Source organism: Prionailurus viverrinus, chromosome F1 (assembly GCF_022837055.1).
Source record: "Prionailurus viverrinus isolate Anna chromosome F1, UM_Priviv_1.0, whole genome shotgun sequence".
Taxonomy (NCBI): domain Eukaryota; kingdom Metazoa; phylum Chordata; class Mammalia; order Carnivora; family Felidae; genus Prionailurus; species Prionailurus viverrinus.
Genome location: NC_062577.1, coordinates 37,057,048 through 37,076,942, shown reverse-complemented (window position 1 = coordinate 37,076,942; position 19,895 = coordinate 37,057,048). Strand labels below are relative to the sequence as shown.

At 38.2% G+C, this 19,895-nt stretch overlaps 1 protein-coding gene across 1 annotated transcript in view; it reads left to right on the top strand.

Annotated features, from left to right (window-relative positions):
* The window catches only part of KIF14 (kinesin family member 14), a 55,621-nt gene extending 39,681 nt beyond the window's left edge, over positions 1–15,940 (top strand). Inside the window, exons 24-30 of the mRNA XM_047841497.1 lie at positions 2,619–2,843; positions 3,323–3,507; positions 6,349–6,507; positions 7,088–7,210; positions 10,956–11,030; positions 13,352–13,490; positions 13,861–15,940. Coding sequence (XP_047697453.1) covers positions 2,619–2,843; positions 3,323–3,507; positions 6,349–6,507; positions 7,088–7,210; positions 10,956–11,030; positions 13,352–13,490; positions 13,861–14,240 — 1,286 coding nt within the window. The 3' untranslated portion in view covers positions 14,241–15,940. The remainder of the gene's footprint in view (positions 1–2,618; positions 2,844–3,322; positions 3,508–6,348; positions 6,508–7,087; positions 7,211–10,955; positions 11,031–13,351; positions 13,491–13,860) is intronic.
* Positions 15,941–19,895: the final 3,955 nt, after the last annotated feature.

Genomic DNA, 19,895 nt, shown 5'->3' with positions numbered 1-19,895 from the left:
GATAAGGGCCCTAATGGGATACAAGTAGTCGTAAAAGAAATTATATTTCATCTTGACTTTAAAATAGAGAAATTTGGTTTCTTTCTTTTTAAACCTAAAATTACTTTTTAGGAAGATAATTATCCTAATACTTATTTAATCTAAGGGAAACAAAATAAGCTGTAGGCTTTTTGTTTACCAGCACAATAAAAGGTTATGTATCTGTGGTATCGTTATTTATTCAGTATTATTTGAGAGTAAGAGGTTTTACAAAAGTAGTTTTTCCAGATGAATTAAAGCTGCCTTTTTAAGGGCCATATTTAAAAATTAAGTAAAATACAAAAGGTCTTTGCTTGTTCGCAGTTTTCAAAGAGGGAAACAGAAACCCCCATCTGCATTTAGTATGGACTCGCCTGGGCTGTGGGTTCTGGAGGGTGCACTTTTCAGCTCTGGGAAGTTGAGCAAATGTCTTCACTTCTCACCTTAAGGGCCATATATTTATATTTTTTTAATGAAAAAAAATTTAAGTTTATTTATTTATTTTGAGAGAGGGAGCATGCACGCCGGCAAGTGGAGTAGGAGCAGAGAGAATCTCAAGCAGGCTCTGCATTGTCAGCAGAGCTCAATGTGGGGCTTGAACTCACAAACTGTGAATCCATGACCTGAGCCCAAATCAAGAGTAGGGCGCTTAACCGACTGAGCCTCCCAGGCACCCGGGGCCATATTTTTAAACTAGAGTTTTGCAAGGCTTTGTAAAATGTTGATGCTGGATTTTATCTATTTGTTATTTATTTTATTTTTAAAAATTATTTATTATATTTTATTTTACTTTTATTTTATTTTATTTTTTTAATTTTTTAATGTTTTATTTATTTTCGAGACAGAGAAAGAGACAGCATGAGCAGGGGAGGGGCAGAGAAAGAGGGAGACACAGAACCAGAAGCAGGCTCCAGGCTCCGAGCTGTCAGCACAGAGCCCGACGCGGGGCTCCGACTCACGAACTGTGAGATCATGACCTGAGCCGAAGTCGGACGCTCAACCGACTGAGCCACCCAGGCGCCCCTATTTATTTATTTTAAAGACAGGAAACAAACCATAAGAGACTCTTTTTAGCCAGTTAAAAAAATTTTTTTTTAATGTTTATTTATTTTTGAGAGAGCTGGAGAGGCAGATTGTGAGTGGGAGGGGCAGACAGAGACACAGAATCTGAAGCAGGCTCTAGGCTCTGAGCTGTCAGCACAGAACCCCAAACGGGTCTCAAACTTGCAGACTGTGGGATCATGACCTGAGCCAAAGTTGGATGCTTAACTGACTGTGCCACCCAGGCTCCCTGCTACTGTTCTGTTTTGTTTTGTTTTAATATTTATTTATTTATTTCAAGAGAGAGCATGCAAGCATGAGGTGGGATGTGTGGGGGAGAGACAGAGGAAGAGGGAGAGAGAATCCCATGCAGGCTCTGTGTTGTCAGTGCGTGTAGCTTTCTATCAACCATGAGATCATGACCTGAGCCCAAATCAAGTGTCGGACACTTAACCAACTGAGCCACCCAGGTGCCCTGATGCTGGATTTTAGAACGCATTAACATCATTACCTTCTTAAACAGAGAATATATTGGTAACTATTTATGATGACTAGATTATAATCATTATTATCATGATATTATTACCCTGCAGTGTAGAGCTTTTTCTCTTCCCAAATCAAATTCATCTTTGGTCTAGACTCTTTTTTTTTTTTTAAAATACTTTTATTTTGTTTTGTTTTGTTTTTTAAGTAAACTCTACCCCCAACATGGGGCTGATCCAGAGATCAGGATTCTTGCGCTCTACTGACCGAGCCAGCTACGTGCCCTGTTCTAGACTCTTAATGGTCCCCATCCTTTGCCCTCATTTTACCTTCCTTTTAGTTTGCTGTTTGTATTGCCTATGAACTGTATCAAAAAAATAATCTTATTTATTAAATGAGAATCATTATACTCATGAGTTAGCATTCTAGTATAAAGTTATTTCCAGAGGCTCCAAATGAGCTCTTTCAAGCTTTTCCATTTACTTCTGGTTTGGATAGTGCTTAGAAAATTATGGTGAAAGTCTGTCTCCCAGAGATGTGATATATTAACTGTAGATAATTGGCTTTAGCCTATTTTGATTATAGTATACTTAGAGATGGAACTATTAAAAGTAGAGCTATTGAGACATTCCTCTTAATATAGTTTCCTTTATTATTGCCTATGTTTCCAGCTTATGAATTAAATTAACTTTACATTATGATATTTATATTTATTATTTTTATATTATTTTATTTTATGTAACTGCCATTGTTCCCAATTCACTGTTTCTTAGGTGTTCCCAAAAAGTAAATAAAGAAGGAGATTGAACCAGTGGTTATTTAGTTTATTTGAATTGTCTGTTATTTATATTGTTGAACTATTAACCTATGGATTGATGCCATTGAAAGATTAATTGACTTCCTTTATGGACTTGTGTTTTCACTTTGGCATATAGAAGTAAGGGTGTATTGAAATAAGAACAGCCTGCTTTGAAATTACTGACGAATGAGTCCATAATATGCTTGCATTAATGTATTTGTTGGAAAGTGTTGTGCCTGAAAAGTAGGCTTAACATGGCTATTTTCTGCCGATATAGGCTTACTGGAGAAATCGAGCGCCATTTCCCCAAGTTCAGCAGAATCTTTTCTTCCTGGAATTTGCAAAGAATTGATTGGGTCATCGTTAGATTTTCTTGGACAGAGTTATGACGAAGAAAAAAGCATGGCAGACAGCCTGATTAATAATTTTCTTAAAATTTATCATGGGCTATTTGCCATTTCCAAAGCTCATGAAGAACAAGATGAAGAAAGTCAAGATAACTGTAAGCAACCTTACTGCTTTTATTAACTTACATGATGACTATTTTCTGCACATTACATTTGCTTTTGAGTGACTGCCACATTTGGCATGCATTTTCTGACTATGGTAAAATGTTTCTTAAACATTTTAAATCCTAACCTTAACCCTAACCTGAATCCTAGACTAGAATAATCTTTTTTTTTTTTTAATAAATTTTTCTTTTAAATGTTTATTTATTTTTGAGAGAGATGGAGACAGAATGAGAGTGGGTTAGGGGCAGAGAGAGAGGGAGACACAGTATCCGAAGCAGGCTCCTGGCTCCGAGCTGTCAGCATAGAGCCCGACACGGGGCTCGAACTCACCGAGCTGTGAGATCATGACCTAAGTCAAAGCATCCGAAGTCAGATGCTCAATTGACTGAGCCACCCAGGTGCCCCTAGACTAGAATAATCTTTTATTTGGAGATTATTTCTTCCAATAATTTTCCTTCTCCTTTCGAAGTGTTCTCTTCTGATCGAGCAACCCAGTCACTTACTATCCAGGTCACATGTGCTTTTGAGCAGCTTGTGGTTCTAATCAAACACTGGCTGGATGATATTCTACCTTGTACCAGCACAGCAAGACTTGAAGATGAACTGAGACAAGAGGTTAAAAAACTAGGAGGCTACTTACAGTTATTTTTGCAGGTAAGTTGATTTGCTGATTGTCATTTGAAGAAGTCATTTATTCAGCAAGTATTTATTGACCTTCTACTGTCTGCATCTTCCCTAAAATTAGATCTGTAGGATTTTCAGAAGTGATTTCTGTTTTGCAATTCTGAAAGTGTGGTTTTCTATGATTGTTTATTATTTATTGCCTCTGTGCCAGGCACTGAGAATTCTCAGTGATTGACAAATATTAACTCATTCAATTCTCTTAACAACTTTAGAAGTAGGTACTTTTCTTAATCACCATTTTATAAATGAAGAAATGGAGGCACAGGATATGTAGTCTTTCCTGTTTTATAACCAGTAGCATATTATACTATGCTAGTCCTCAATAATGGCTATTGGGAAGAAAGGCGGAGTCTTGCTTTGGTTATATATTGGCTATCAACTTGTGCTGAATGAGTCGAGTCACAAGCCCACTGGTATATTGTCAAGAAAAGTAATTTTTTTTTCTGTTTACCTTATATCAAGTGAGATTAGGCATGGCTGTGAAGAAGTAAGATAAAAGCTTCTTGGCTGTCACATAAAATCTGGAAGGAGGCATGGCTCTGTTCCACACCTTAAGAGCTAAGCTCCTTCTAATGTACCCTCTGCCAAGCCTGATGCATGCCCTTTATTTCATGGTCCACCCTAGTGGTGGAGCTCTGTCTGAATTCAGTGCAGCAGGATGAAAGAAGTGACAAAGAAGGGAAAGGCCAAATGGGCCTTCTTTTAAGGGTAGGTTCTAGAAATTTCCATATGACATTTCTCTTTATAAATCTTTGGCCAGGACTTCATTACATGACCGCATCTAGCCACAAGTATTATTAGTATTATTCGGAAGTTATTTTTTATTCTGGACAGCTGTGTACCTAGTGAAAAATCAAGAGTTCTATTACCATGGAAGAAGTAGAGAATTTGATACTGGTTAATACCTAGTCATCTGCCATATCAGTGAACTCTTCCTTAAGAATTCCTTGACTGTCTGAGGGAAGTAGTTATGAAAATACCAAAGGGGATAGGTTTCACTTTTTAAAATGGGTAACTTGGCTTCTTGACAAAATGTTCTAGAATATTTGAACAAATCTTATGTTATAGCGCCCACCAAGAGACTTTCTACATTCTACTATTGTAGTAGAAGGTTAGTTGTATCAAATACTTCCTGAGTGGGCTATTTATTTATTGATAGGATTTGGAAATGTTTATTTGGTTGAGTAATCTAGTCAAATTGAAATCGAATGTTTATTTTTAATTATCCATTATTCTTCCCTAGGAGGTCTTTCTGGGTCTCCCCATGACTTGGTTAGACATTTCTCTTATTTGTTTTTCTGTTAGGCCTGTACTTCACCTGTTATGCCCTTTAATATATCATATTTACAGGCCTGCATACCTCATTGGGCAGAGTAAGCTTTGGGTAGTTAGAGGGACAGTGGGTCTTTTTTCACAAGGACTCATCATATGATAGCTGCTTGTTTGGATACTTGTTATTGAGGTAATGAAAAATTCACACTGGATGAAGGATCACTTGGGATATAAGTGGTGAGGAAACAGAATGACCCTAAGACAGACAGGTGGACTGCAAACAGGTGTGGGTGAAGTATTAGGTGAAGAAGATGCTCTGAGCACAGGGCCATGAAGATGAAAGGGAACGCTGGCCAGAGAGCAAAGCTGGGGAGCCAAAACCTGAGGATCTGACTTATGCTTGAGCCTGGAAAAGGAAGGTAGCAGAGGGGTGGTCTGTGGTGGAAAAGAGAGTTTGAGATATACTTAGTTGGCTCTTAGGTTTGAGAGGCAGTTCAGGAACAGAAAAAAACAAAACAAAACAAAAAAACCACTATTGGCATTTGGAAAACCAGTGTTTGAACCCATGCTGAATTAGTTCTGTGTCCTTGGGCAAGCTGCTTCACTTTTTGAGTCTCCCGTTTTGTCACGGGGAAAATAAAAATAAGGCCTGTCTGGCAAGATTGCCATGAGGATCAGATGGATGGATGTGATAAGAAGGTACCTATTAGAGCAACTGGTGTGTAGTTTCTTTCCTTCTTTTCATTCTCTGGAAAGACCACTCTGAACTTAGGGGTTGCGATCTACAGCTCTATGGGAAATGTTTTATAGGAATTGAGGATGGAGAGAACAGGTGACCTGGAGGGGAAGTTAGACGGAGCTCAGGAGACACTTGCGTTATGTTGGCACAACTGAATTTAGTGATTACACTTACTAGCTAAGTAAGTATGGTGTGAGAAGTCTTACCTTTTAGCAGTATTATAAGCATGTCCCAGAAAGCAGGCCAAGAGAAGTATTTTGAAGAGAATCACTGTAGTTGGCAGGTAACAGAAAGAAAAGCTCGGGGAACACCTCCTCGTTGGGCATGTGCACTCTGGTGCAGGAGAAGCCTTTTGTTTGGAGGGTGGTCTTCTCCCCCTTTTCCTTCCCTTTCTTCTTCCTTCTCCCCTGCTAAAAGAAAATATCTTTGCCCACCATCTGTCAGATGGCTCCCGGGACAGGAAAAGTTCAAAGGCAAAAGTGCCATGGTTTTGTTCCTTCTTGGGGGGTGGGGGACTTTCACTTATCACTTCTTTCTTATATTAGTTAACTGCATGCTTGTCTTATGTCTCCTATTAGTGTATAAGGTCTTTGAGGGTAGAGACTATATCCTAGTCATTTTATCCTCGTTAGGAGCTATAGGGTTGCATGTTTTCTGGCTCTGAGTGAGATTTTTATGAAGCATAGTCACCATATCGATGAATGCAGAATTTGTTTTCTTCAAATTGCTTTTCTTGTCTTGTCTTTACCACCCTGTGTAATCTCATGTATCTTATGTACTGGTCCATTTTTATTTTATAGGGATGCTGTTCAGATATCTCATCAATGGTAAAAGAAGCTCAAAACAAAATTATCCAAATTGTACAACAAGCGGTGAAGTATGTGGGACAGTTAGCAGTTCTTAAAGGGAGCGAGCTACATTTTCTGGAAAACAGTAGCAATAAGGCTACCAGTGTTCAGGTAATTTGGTAATATTAGTTTTGAAAGACTTCATCTGAGGGAACGGTAGACTCCTGATAATAGTATCACTAAACATGATAAGTTGTTTTTATTTGAAAATAGCTCATACTTTTAATGGTTTAGCAATATAAGTTAAAACGGTTTCAATCTAAGTTGGCTAAATGTACTGGATAATTCTGAAACCCTCATTTTACTTTTTGGATCTTTGCTTTCCTGATAGCCACCTACTTAGCCAATGAACATATGAAGAGCTCTATAATTCTAGAAAATTTGTACTTGCTTGCTTTAAGTATTCATGCCATTGAAAACATAGTAATAGAATGTTACTGCGTTCTAGGAATGTATTGTCCTGCCTAACATGACAGACATTCTTTATAGCACGTTATATGTGGAATGCTAAATTACAGGTTTGCTACCTTTCTTATAGACTGTTAGATCTTATTCCAGCTTTAGTTGAATTTAATAAACTTGGAACTTATTATAATCCTACAATAAGCAGAAAATAAAATTAGTTGTGTGATAATTTTTTAAAAAAGGTAAAACCTGAGTTTTCCAGTTAATGCTTAAAAACTTTTTCTAGGAGGATTTCATGGATGCTCTTTGTGATGGTGTAGGCTTAGGAGTGAAGATTCTATTAGATTCTGGACTAGAAAAAGCAAAAGAACTTCAGCATGGACTCTTAAGGCAGTGTACCCAAAATGAGGTAAGAGGAATGAAAGAACATTCTACATAGTACCAGATGGTCTGTAAAGGTGATTTAAAAAAATTAGTTCTGGGGCATCTGGGTGGCTCAGTTGGTTAAGTGTTTGACTTCAGCTCAGGTCATGATCTCACGGTTTGTGAGTTCGAGCTCCACGTCGAGCTCTGTGCTGACAGCTCAGAGCCTGGAGCCTGCTTCTGATTCTGTGTCTCCCTCTCTCTCTGCCCCTTCCCCCACTTGCACTCTGTCTCTCTGTCCCTCAAAAAATGAATAAACACCAAAAAAATTTTTAAAAATTAGTTCAATAAATTGGATTCTTATAGATTTATGTATTTTAATTTGTGTTGAATAATTATTTTATTGAAAAGGCTGATGCTATCATTATGTCATGGTGATATTTTCCCAAGTTACTCTTGAGTTACTGCAGCCTCTGTTGTATAATTTTGTCAGTTATTATCCATGAAAATTCAGCCTGTGGATACACTCCAGAGCAGAATGGAGTGTGGCGCTGACACCTAGTGTTCACTTTCTGCTTGTCTTTTTCTTCTTGCTCTTTGGTTAGGTCTCTACTTGTCCACTTAAGAATAGAAACTACCCGGGCACCTGAGTGGCTCAGTCGGTTGAGCGTCCGACTTCGGCTCAGGTTATGATCTCGCAGTTGACGAGTTGGAGCCCCATGTCGGGCTCCATGCTGACAGCTCAGAGCCTGGAGCCTGCTTCCGATTTGGTGTCTCCCTCTCTCTCTGCCTCTCCCCTGCTCATGCTCTGTCTCTGTCTCAAAAATAAAGATAAACATTAAAAAAAAAAAAAAAAGAATAGAAACTACCATTTATTGATCCAATATTTTAAACTAAATATTTTGACAGAGGCGTTCACCTCTGTTATTTCATATTAAGACACAGAACCAACAGAGATTTGAGTGACTTCCTAAAATATGCTTCCTCCCCACCTCCTCCAGCTAACTAACATGAAAGCATAAAAGCAATGCTGTCTTAGAGGTGGCACTGTGGTTAAAACCTGTCTCTGTTATTCTCCAGCAATCATTCATCAAGTCAGTGCTCTGACTCTGTTTCCTCACGTGTCCTATGTAATAATACCTATGTCCTAGGTTGTGACATTATTTATTAAATTTATTAAGTCACTTATTAAGTCATCTCTCAGTGACAATTACAGGACTGGTGCTTTATGTGTAATAGTGGTGAACCTCCCCACTTGCAAGGTAGGAATTACTCGTCTTCCTATGCGTTTCACTGAGCTGGAGAACCTTGTCCAGTCTCGAGCCAGGGTTTTATATTCTACCCACCTGACTCCGAAGCTCAGAACGCTAACTAAATAAGTTTTGTAAGCCATTGTTCAGGCGCTAATTTTCTTCACTGAGAGTTACTAGTAATGAATTGGGGATTCAGAAGGTAAATTCAAATCTTACCACAGTGAGTTTCAGAGACCTGTCTGTTCAGCAGTCACATTGTAACAACTTCTTGTTAAAACCATCTCTGCCCATTCCCTTTCTTTTTCTGGAGTCAGTCAGCTGGGATGGAGCTCCCTGGGGATGTTTTGGTTCCGGAGAGCATCCCCCTTAGGAGGGATATCATTTACATACATATTGATTTACCTAGGGAAGTAAATCCGGCGGAAGACTGTTAGCTTCCACCCCTCTGGCTAGTTGTTTCCAGGAAGGCATAGAGTAAGTTAATTTGTTTTTTTTTTTTCATTAATGTATGTCTAGCTTATCTTTCTGGGGGGAAACTTTCCATATAAGCCAGAGGGGATCTCCATTCCTTTCCTCAGACTAAAGGGCTTTATAGATTAATCACTGTCCGAACCGTCTCAGAACTGGAGAAAGACCCTGAACATTAAGTTGCTCTCCCACTTCCTGTGTAGCTTTGAGCTGCTTGCCTGAGCCCCACTTGTTCATTTAAAATGTGAAGATGTTCATAGGTACTTCGTAAAATTGTTCTGAGGATTATGTGCCAGGCAAGTCAGGTTCCTCAGCTCGCTTGGTCTTGTTCTCTGTGGATGTTTGCCTCTCTCACTTTGTGCTTTTATTTTGTTTTTAAAATAAAAACTCATTCAAAAGGAGCTCATTTTGTCACTAGATCAAGATATCTGGGTCTAATCATATTGTAGGAGACACGAGGCTGATTTCAGTTCTATAATGCAACTTTGAAGAAAGTGGACTCCTACTGGCCACTGCTGACATCTTCAGCTTGGTTTTGCTCAGCAGCACATTTATCACTAAAACACTATCACTGTTTGCAGATTGAATGTCTGCTGGCAGTAAGTGCAAGAGGTTATAGAATAAGTTAATGAAAAGCAGACATGAAGTAATGCATGTGAATGTGCGTAGCAAGTAGCAAAGCAGGGTGTGGATGTTAGCTTTGCTATTGTTTTGAGGAAATAAACAGCAAATGAGTCAGGCCCATCTTGCATAAAATTCATATTATCTGCATTTCATGCAGACCTCTACCTCCCTTCCTCTCATTTTCTCTCTGTGGTATGCCACAGCTATTTATTTAGTCATGGTGGGGTTTTAGCTTATCGTATTCTTAGAAGTTAAAACTCAAGAACCTATGGAAGGAAAGCAAAGAATCTGAAGAAATAGAAAATAGGCTCAAACATAAGGCATAGGAGTTATAATTGTAAAGCTGGAGTCAAGGGGAAAAAAGATTTTTTTTTTTTAACCGGATACAGGAAATCTAAGACCTAGGGAAGAGCTGTGTGGGTAAAGCCAATTAAATTCTTAAAATAGAATCCCCTGGCAGAAATTAAGTGAGAAGACACCTTAGGGGGCAGCATTGAGCAGCACAAAAGCAAAGGCTTAGAATTTACCCTGGGGTTCCGGCTCTGGCTCTGAGTCGTAGGAGCGCGGGATCTGTTTTCTTCTTTGTAAAAGGAGGACAATTGCATATGCAGCATAGGGCTGTAACGGAGAAGCAACTAATAAAACATGTAAGTGAAATAACTTGGACACAGGAAGACAAGTATTATAGGATCTCATTTATATGTGGAATCTAAAAATAAAGCTTAAATCATAGAAACGGAGAACAGACTAGTGGTTACCAGTCAGAGGGTGGGGATGGGTGAAATGGGTGCAGGTGGTCCAAAAGTACCAACTTCCAGTTATAAGGTAAGTCCTGGGGATGTAAAATGCAGCACAGTGACTATAGTTAACAGTACTACTCTATTGTGTATTTGAATGTTGCTAAGAGAATAGATCTTAAAAGTTCTCATCACAAGAAAAAGGATTGTAACTATATGAGGTAATGAATGTTAACTAAACTCACTGTGGTGGTCATTTTGCAGTATACTGGATCATGTTATACACCTTAAACTAATCCAATGTTAGTTGTCAAATATATTTTAATAAAACTGGGGAAATGTATTTGTAGTTCTTAGAGCATAATATTTGCTTTATATTAGTTATCTCATACTCTTCCAAGGGAAGTCTTGGAAATTTCCTTCCTATAAATATTTAAATATAAGGCAAAATGCTATTATTATAACAAACATCAGAGGGTATCTATATTTAATATAGAATCAATATGCAATTTATTTTGAAAGAAATTTTGCTCACATGATTTAGGTACCCCAGTTGTTTAATTATAGTCCCAATAAAAGAACTTGAGTCTTTTGTCTTCATAGACGAAAATTCTTCCCTATGGGACAAATTCTTGTCCCATAGAATTCTAGGATTTCTGAACTTCTAAATAATTATTTGTATAATAAAATATGTTAACATTCTCTATAGGTTACCAAACAGATGAAAGCTAATGCCATGGGATTGATTGGATCTCTTGAAAACATCTTTGCTGAGTGGAAAACAGTAAGAGAAGCTTTAAATTGTTTTTGTGTTTACTTTTCCTTGGTGTATTTTATCATTTCATTTGGTTTAAGTGTAGATATGATATGTTTATTTATGTTTTTAAAAAAAATTTTTTTAATGTTTATTTATTTTTGAGAGAGAGAGACAGACAGAGTGTGAGCGGGGGAGGGGCAGAGAGAGAGGGAGACGTAGAATCTGAAGCAGGTTCCAGGCTCTGAGCTGTCAGCACAGAGCCTGACGTGGGGCTCGAGCTCACAGACCATGAGATCATGACCTGAGCTGAAGTCAGATGCTCAACCAACTGAGCCACCCAGGTGCCCCTATTTCTGTTTTTATCCTTAGCCAGATAATTCCTTTGTGCATGTTTAGTTGAAGCACGTACAGTAGCTCCCTAGCTACTTCCTCTTGGATGTCATAACTTATTTGTTTTAGTAATACGTAAGATATTGTATAGAAATTGATTAATATTGATGTATTTTATCTATTTCTTAGTTTAGTAACTGTCAGCTTTTGCTGAGATAGTCATTGGCTGAAAAATTGTGTTTAATAGGGGCGCCTGGGTGGCTCAGCAGGTTAAGCATCCAATTCTTGATTTTGGCTCAGGTCATGATCTCATGGTTCCTGAGACCTAGTGAGCCCCTGTCAGGCTCCAGGCTGATAGCACAGAGCTTGCTTGGGATTCTCATTCTCCCTCCCTCTCTGTCCCTCCCCCCACTCCTTCTCTCTCTCTCTCTCTCTCTCTCTCTCTCTCTCTCTCTCTCAAAATAAATAAACTTTAAAAAATTTTGTTTATGGGAATGCAAGCTGGTGCAGCCACTCTGGAAAACAGTATGGAGGTTCCTCAAAAAACTAAAAATTTATAACTACCCTATGACCCAGCAATTGCACTACTAGGTATTTATCCACGGGATACAGGCGTGCTGTTTCAAAGGGACACATGCACCCCCATGTTTATAGCAGCACTATCCACAATAGCCAAAGTATGGAAAGAGCCCAAATGTCCATCAATGGATGAACAGATAAAGAAGATGTGGTATATATATACAATGGAGTATTACTCGGCAATCAAAAAGAATGAAATCTTGCCATTTGCAACTACATGGATGGAACTGGAGGGTATTAAGCAAAGTGAAAGTGGTCAGTCAGAGAAAGACAAACATCATATGACTCCACTCATATGAGGACTTTAAGAGACAAAACAGATTAACATAAGGGAAGGGAAACAAAAATCATATAAAAACAGGGAGGGGGACAAGACAGAAGAGACTCATAACTATGGAGAACAAACTGAGGGTTGCTGGAGGGGTTGTGGGAGGGGGGATGGTCTAAAATGGGTAAGGGGCACTAAGGAATCTACTGAAATCATTGTTGCACTATATGCTAACTAATTTGGATGTAAATTTTAAAAAATTAAAAATAAAATTAAAAAAATAAAGAAAAACAAAGTACATTAAAGGTTAGAAAAATGTGTTTAATAATATGCTTAAAGATTTTAAAATATAGGTGAATTAGACAAATTATTTTCATATGACAAGTAAATAGAAAAATATAAACTAAGTATATAATCAATGTGTTTAAAAGGAGGGAAATATCTATGTCCTAAAAATTTTTACTTAAATAAAAATAAATAGGAGATACTAAGTTGAACTCTAAAAAATTAAATAAATTTATCGTTTATGATATTGGGTAACAAAGGGTACTAAGGTTTTATTTCATTCCCATGTAATAGGATGACTGGATTTTGATTTAAAATTAATTTAAAATTCTTGGGGTACCTGGCTGGCCCATTCGGTAGGGCATGTGACTTGATCTCAGTGTCATGAGTTCAAGCCCTATATTGGGTGTAGAGCTTACTTAAAAAAAACTTTTTTTGTGGAGGATACCTGGGTGGCTCAGTTGGTTAGGTGTCTGACTTCTGCTCAGGCCATGATCTCTTGGTTTGTGAGTTCAACCCTGCATCAGGCTCTGTGCTGAGGGCTCAGAGCCCAGAAGCCTGCTTTGGATTCTGTTTCCTTCTCTCTCTGCCCCTCCCCCATTCATGCTCTGTCTCTGTCTGTCTCTCTCTCAAAAAAAAAAAATATATAAATAAAAAAAATGTAAAACCCAACTTTTTTTAATTAAAAAAATAAAATTCTTATTTCTTTTGAAAACAGTAATTATTAATATTGTATTTGGTCTTGCTTGTGGAAACAGAATTAAGCATTCGTGAGGAAAGTAACTCTTTCTTGAACATAAGATTCTGGTGATTAAAATCATACTGACTAAGCTTTACTGTCATGTAGTCTATTGTGTGGTTTTAAAAATATTAATTTTATTTACAGAAAAGTTTCAGAAGCGAACTACAACAAGAAAATTCTGGATACCAAGATTTGAAGAAGATGGTTAATCTTGCTCCAAAATTCTTGAAGTTAAAGCATTGCTTAGAGCAAACTATTCAAATTATTATTTCTGCACTGAGAGGTATATGCTCCAGATGGAATTTGTAATTAATCAAAATTTTATAGTATAAAGACTCTCAGACATCTGTTCTTTTAATTTCTAGTTTAATTCATTAATCCAAGTCTAATTAATGCTACTTCCTTGACATTAATTACCAGTATAGGAACTTGAATGGTTGCATTCCCACTTAATATATATAAGTACATTGCCTAAATAATTAGATCCTAAAAAACCAGGTGCTTAGTTAGCAGATAAACTGAGTAATCTTAAGTAGTTTAGATTTGTCTTGATGGGGTTACTTTGACCTAAAAGATATTTACAGTCATATAACAGTAATAAATACATGATAAAAAATGAAAAGGTTAATTAACTTTTTCTTTTCCTTGCATAGGATGCCACAGTGACAAAAATCTTCTCAAGAATTGTGTGGAAAGTCTGTGCAACTTGACCAAGGATTTTCATGATGACTTCAGCCTTCACTCTGCTTCTCTTGACAGCTGTGAGAAGAGAATGCCTCAGGGCAGCCACAGGGGGCTAGAGTCTCTAGTCAAGTCACTCCTCTTGTGTTTTGAATCTGAAGAAAGTCCTAATTTGTTGAAACCCTGGGAAACTTGTAATCAGAATACCGGAGAAGAAGGACAACAATCTAAATCAAGCAGGACTGACTCCGTGAGGAATAAAGGTGTACCAAAACGTGTCTATGAACTCCATGGCTCATACCCAGCAGTGGCGTCAGAGGAAAACACACCCAGTAGGATTCAGTGGGTATGAATTCTGCTACGTAGGCACTTTACGCCCATCCATCCAAGAGAGAGAACACTGGGCAGGCAATTTTCCTCACATAGAATATAAAAAGTAGGAAACCAGCATACATGTTTCAAAGAAGTGCATGTGTGTTGGTGGTCTTCCACTGGGCAGGGACAGCATCAGCAGCATGGAATCCTGATTTCAGAATGTGCATTCAGAAGTTTCTGAGACAATTTCGAATAGACATTTTCTGTATTGGAACATGGTGGCAATAGAATGAAATTAGGAGTTTGAAAACAAGTGAATGGTCTCTTCTCCAAGTTCTCATTGCCTTGAATTTTAAGTGTTTTTACTATTGATGTACTATTTCTGGTTGGTTCTTTAGCTTGTTTGTAAATGGTTACTATAGTTATTATAAGTTATTTTCTCATGAGTGGAAACATGTGAACAATCAGCTACCTTTGTGCCTGTGTCTTCTCTCCTCTGCAAGTAGCTACAATGAGGTTTGTGGTCAAGTTGCCAATGTGTTTAACTAGAGCAACTTAACTTACATTGTTAAATCTAAAACTCTTTTCTTGAAAGGTTAACTGGTTGCCATTTTAAATAGTGTGTTCAAGGCATAGTTTCCTTTTCTTTCCAAATTATAAGTAGTTACCTAAATATAGTATGATTATATATTAATATGACTTGCTGGCATAATAATTCACTATGTTACCTCTGTTCCATAATGAGGGCTGTATGAATATAATTTAAAAACCTATTAAATATTGACAGAATCACACTTACTGAATGGGGTTAGGAAATCAGAGGCTGGACCTTTTCTTGATAATGCTTGTTTTGTTAAATACGTAATGAAAGAGTTTGTACATGATTTGGTGAAGATGAAAGATCTTTATTATATCTCACAGCTTAAAACACTTTTGATTTGCAATCAAGTAATAAAGAGAATATTCTACTTTTGGGATCTTTCATTAAGGAACTGACTTGAGGTTTTTGACCACACACATATGTGTAATTTGGAAAGATACCTAATGGTTCTGCTTAGATGATAACGAGTAGTTCCTTGAGAATAATTCTTGTAAATAACCTGATTCTTGCATTTCCCCTTTTCACTTGCAGGTACCACTTGCACATTTGACACGACTAGTGAAAATCAGATGTTAATACCATAAGTAAATTTGATCATTTCTTTGTCAGGGAGAGACTGTAAATAAATACCGGTTATCGTAGCCAGAACAATGTTAATAAACCATGTGCTATGTTGCCAGGTGCTTTCAAATGGTGCAGAGTAGCAAATTTTGCTTTCATTTTCTTTTTTTTTTTTTCCTCCTATTTTTGGCATTTGAGCTTGCATTCTTTCTGAAGTTCTAAACATACTTTTAATAGTCAATGCTCTGCCAAGTAGCACTTTTGCGAGTAAGTTTTGTAAAGTTTATCGCTTAGATGTACATTAAAGAACTTTTCTTGAAGGTTGTACTTCTTCGAAGAATTTTCTAAAGTATCAGTACAGTAGTTTTCATCTTAATGTTTGGTACTTTATCTTTACCCTCTGCTTTCTAAACTCATAAGTTCATTGGTCAGAAATCTGTTATAGTGTTGTAAAATTTTGCATATGTATATATATATATTTATACTTTCAAGTAAATTGTTATGCAGTATTTGAATGAATGATGAAACATATATTTGCTATAGAATCATGTGCACTTATAAGAGTGTTACAAAGAGAATGCCTTTAATAAATCTTGTTGGCTTCAGAATTATCTCTTGGCCTAAGGTATTTTTAGTCTATTGGTTTTCTTCATTTACTTTATTTCTGACTCAAAATTGCTATAATAGCTCTGCCTTGATAATAGTTATACTAGTTACCTAATAGTTTTATTTGTAACTGTGATAATATTTATACTGGTATCTCAAATCAAACAATTAGTAAATACTAAATAATATTAGGACAACTACTTGGATTTTTTTTTTTTTTTTTTTTTTTTTTTTTTGACATTGCTCTGCCTCTTTGCAGTTGGTTGTCTGGAATAGATTTATCCCCATGTGCTGTAGTGGAAAGAGCATGAGCTTTGGAGTTTGACGCATTTTTCATTCATTTAGAGTATGAATCCCAACAAGGCCATTTAGTAACTGTATGACCTTAGACAAGTTGCTTGCTATCTTCTTACCCATTTCCTCATTTGCAGCAAGAAAAGTATTGCCCCTCCTCATAGCCTACCTGAGCATTAAATGAGAAAAATGTAGGAGTAAGTCCTGGCATGTAGTGGATTGTTAGTAAATGTTAGTGTCTGTCCCTCCTTCCATTACTAGCAACTAAGCCCTTGTCACGATGCCTACGGGATCACGTGTGGTGCAAGCCTATGCCACTTGCAATATTCTGCCCATGTACTGAGTTGTACCTCCAATGCTTTAAACATGGCATACTGGAAAACAGATCTGCCATTAGGTTCTGTGATAATGAAAGGACTAAACAAGATCTCGCCAGCCTTCAGGAAGGTAGAGTAGGACATAGGTGTGCCCTTCATGAGGTCCTTCTGAAATGTTTAGCGAAATATTGTTTAGTTAACTAATTAGCCTTTTAATTTTTTTAATGTTTATTTTTGAGAAGGAGGGGAAGGGCAGAAAGAGGGGGACAGATCCGAAGCAGGCTCTGCACTGACAGCAGTGACGCCGATGCGGGGCTTGAATTCACAAACCATGAGATCGTGACCCAAGCCGAAGTTGGGCTCCCAAATGACAGCCACCCCGGTGCCCTGGGAATTAGCAGTTTTAAATTTGCAGTGCCTAACTATGTGCCGATAATGATTTTGTGGCTTTATCGAATATGGAAAGTAAGAATTCATTCATCACAGAGGAGGGGGAAAGGTGTCAGTGTGGTTCAGTTAAGAGAAGGTTGATCTGGGGGCACCTGGGTGGCTCAGTCGGTTAAGCGGCCGACTTCGGCTCAGGTCATGATCTCGCGGTCCGTGAGTTCGAGCCCCACGTCGGGCTCTGTGCTGACAGTGCAGAGCCTGGAGCCTGTTTCAGATTCTGTGTCTCCCTCTCTCTGACCCTCCCCCATCCATGCTCTGTCTCTCTCTGTCTCAAAAATAAATAAACGTTAAAAAAAAATAAAAAAAAAGAGAGAAGGTTGATCTGTTCAGCTTCTTGTGGGTGATTCAGCAGGGAAGCTTGCACTCTGGAGTGTGCAAGTTACAGTCATTGTAGGATATAATCAAGACTGGATTTTCTCATCTTTCTTCCTTTAGCCATTATTGGTTTATGGGCTTTTTAGAAAAGGAGTATGGACATTTAGTTTAATATCATCTGATAACCAGGTTCATTCCACTTATTCCAATAATTATTTATTTAAAGCCAGCCATACTTCTAGTGCAAAGTCATAGAAACGTGAAAAAAAGCTTAGATTGCCTCAAATCCAGGACTTGTGAAAGACCCAGTTTGTTGGATCCCCAGTTGTTCACAACATTATGCCTTTTCATCAGTGCAGAAGACGTCAACACACTAATGTCGAAGTACATGAGAACCACCAGAGCACCACTGATTGATGCAAGAAAGAATTCAGGAGGACACCATTTTGGTTAAGCACCTGGCTATTCACATTTCTTATCACTGAATCCCCCTGAAATCAGATGCTTATAGATTTTTAAGAATATAAGAGGAAATTGAGTCTTTTCTGGGAACGAGTCATGCTTTTGTTTCTCTGGCTAATTTTTGGTGTAAATGTGTGAATTTGTCTACACCATTAAGCATCTGCCCTGCCTCATTTTCTTTTTTTTTTTTTTTTTTAATTTTTTTTTTCAACGTTTATTTATTTTTGGGACAGAGAGAGACAGAGCATGAACGGGGGGAGGGGCAGAGAGAGAGGGAGACACAGAATCGGAAACAGGCTCCAGGCTCTGAGCCATCAGCCCAGAGCCCAACACGGGGCTCGAACTCACGGACCGCGAGATCGTGACCTGGCTGAAGTCGGACGCTTAACCGACTGCGCCACCCAGGCGCCCCCCTGCCTCATTTTCAAGATGAACAGATTGAGCTGTCCACTAAAAAGACGGGGAATCTCTGAAATTTTGAAAATAGATATCACTTCTTTTGACTTTTCTCTGTCTTTTAAGCCCTCCATTTTGGATGCTGGGCTGTGAATTCACGGTTTCCCTTTCCTTCTCTTTCAGCAACTCCATTGCTGCCCCCCCCCCCCCACTTCCTGAAACTGCTCTAAGGTTGTTGGTCATCTTGTTTTTTTAAAAAATATTTATTTTTTGGGGAGAATGCAAGTTGGGGAGGGACAGAAAGAGGGGGACAGAGCATCTAAAGTGCGCTCTTTGCTGACAGGCTGACATTAGCGAGCTCAATGTGGGACTCAAACTCACAAACCGCGAGATCATGACCTGAGCTGAAGTCACATGCTCCACTGACTGAGCCACCCAGGCGCCCCACATTGGCCGTCTTCTAACTGCAAAGCCCAAAGCAATTTTTCAGTCTTCATCTTACTTGGTTGCTCCCTCTCTTTAGAAATTCTTTCCTTCTGTGTCCCCTGTAACAGAAAATTCTGGCTTCTACCTCTTGGATTGGTTTTTCCTTTTTTTTCATCTCCATGTATTTCTCATTCTTCACCTATTCTTTTATTTATTTTTTTAATTAATTAATTAATTTTTAAATTTACATCCAAGTTAGTTAGCATGTAGTGAAACAATGATTTCAGGAGTAGATTCCTTGATGCCCCTCCCCCATTTAGCCCATCCCCCCTCCCACAATGCCTCCAGTAACCCTCAGTTTGTTCTCCATATTTATGAGTCTCTTCTGTTTTGTCCCCCTCCCTGTTTTTATATGATTTTTATTTCCCTTCCCTTATGTTCATCTGTTTTGTCTCTAAAAGTCCTCATATGAGTGAAGTCATATGATTTTTGTCTTTCTCTGACTAATTTCGCTTAACATAATACCCTCCAGTTCCATCCACGTAGTTGCAAATGGCAAGATTTCATTCTTTTTGATTGCCGAGTAATACTCCATATATATACCACATCTTCTTTATCCGTTCATCCATTGATGGACATTTGGGCTCTTTCCATACTTTGGCTATTGCCGATAATGCTGCTATAAACATGGGGGTGTATGTGCCCCTTTGAAACAGCATACCTGTGTCCCTTGGATAAATACCTAGTAGTGCAATTGCTGGGTCGTAGGGTAGTTCTAAATTTTTAGTTTTTTGAGGAACCTCCATACTGTTTTCCAGAATGGCAGCACCAGTTTGCGTTCCCACCAACACTGCAAAAGAGATCCCCTTTCTCTGCATTCTCGCCAACATCTGTTGTTGCCTGAGGTAGAAGGTATACAGTGAGCATAAGGTTTTGTCCTAGATGACTTAGTGGATGGTGGTGCTTTCCACTAAGATGAGGAATATAGGAAGAATTAGATCTAAAAGGGTGAGGGGGATGAGGTAATTTTTTAGATACATAAAATTTTTTAAAATAATTTTTCTTTTTTTTAAATGCTTATTTATTTTTGAGAGAGGGACAGAGACAGAGCATGAGCGGGAGAGAGGCAGAGAGAGAGGGAGACAGAATCCGAAGCAGACTCCAGGTTCTGAGTTATCAACACAGAGCCCAACGCGGGGCTCGAATCCACGGACCATGAGATCATGACCTGAGCCAAAGTTGGACGCTTAATCGACTGAGCCACCCA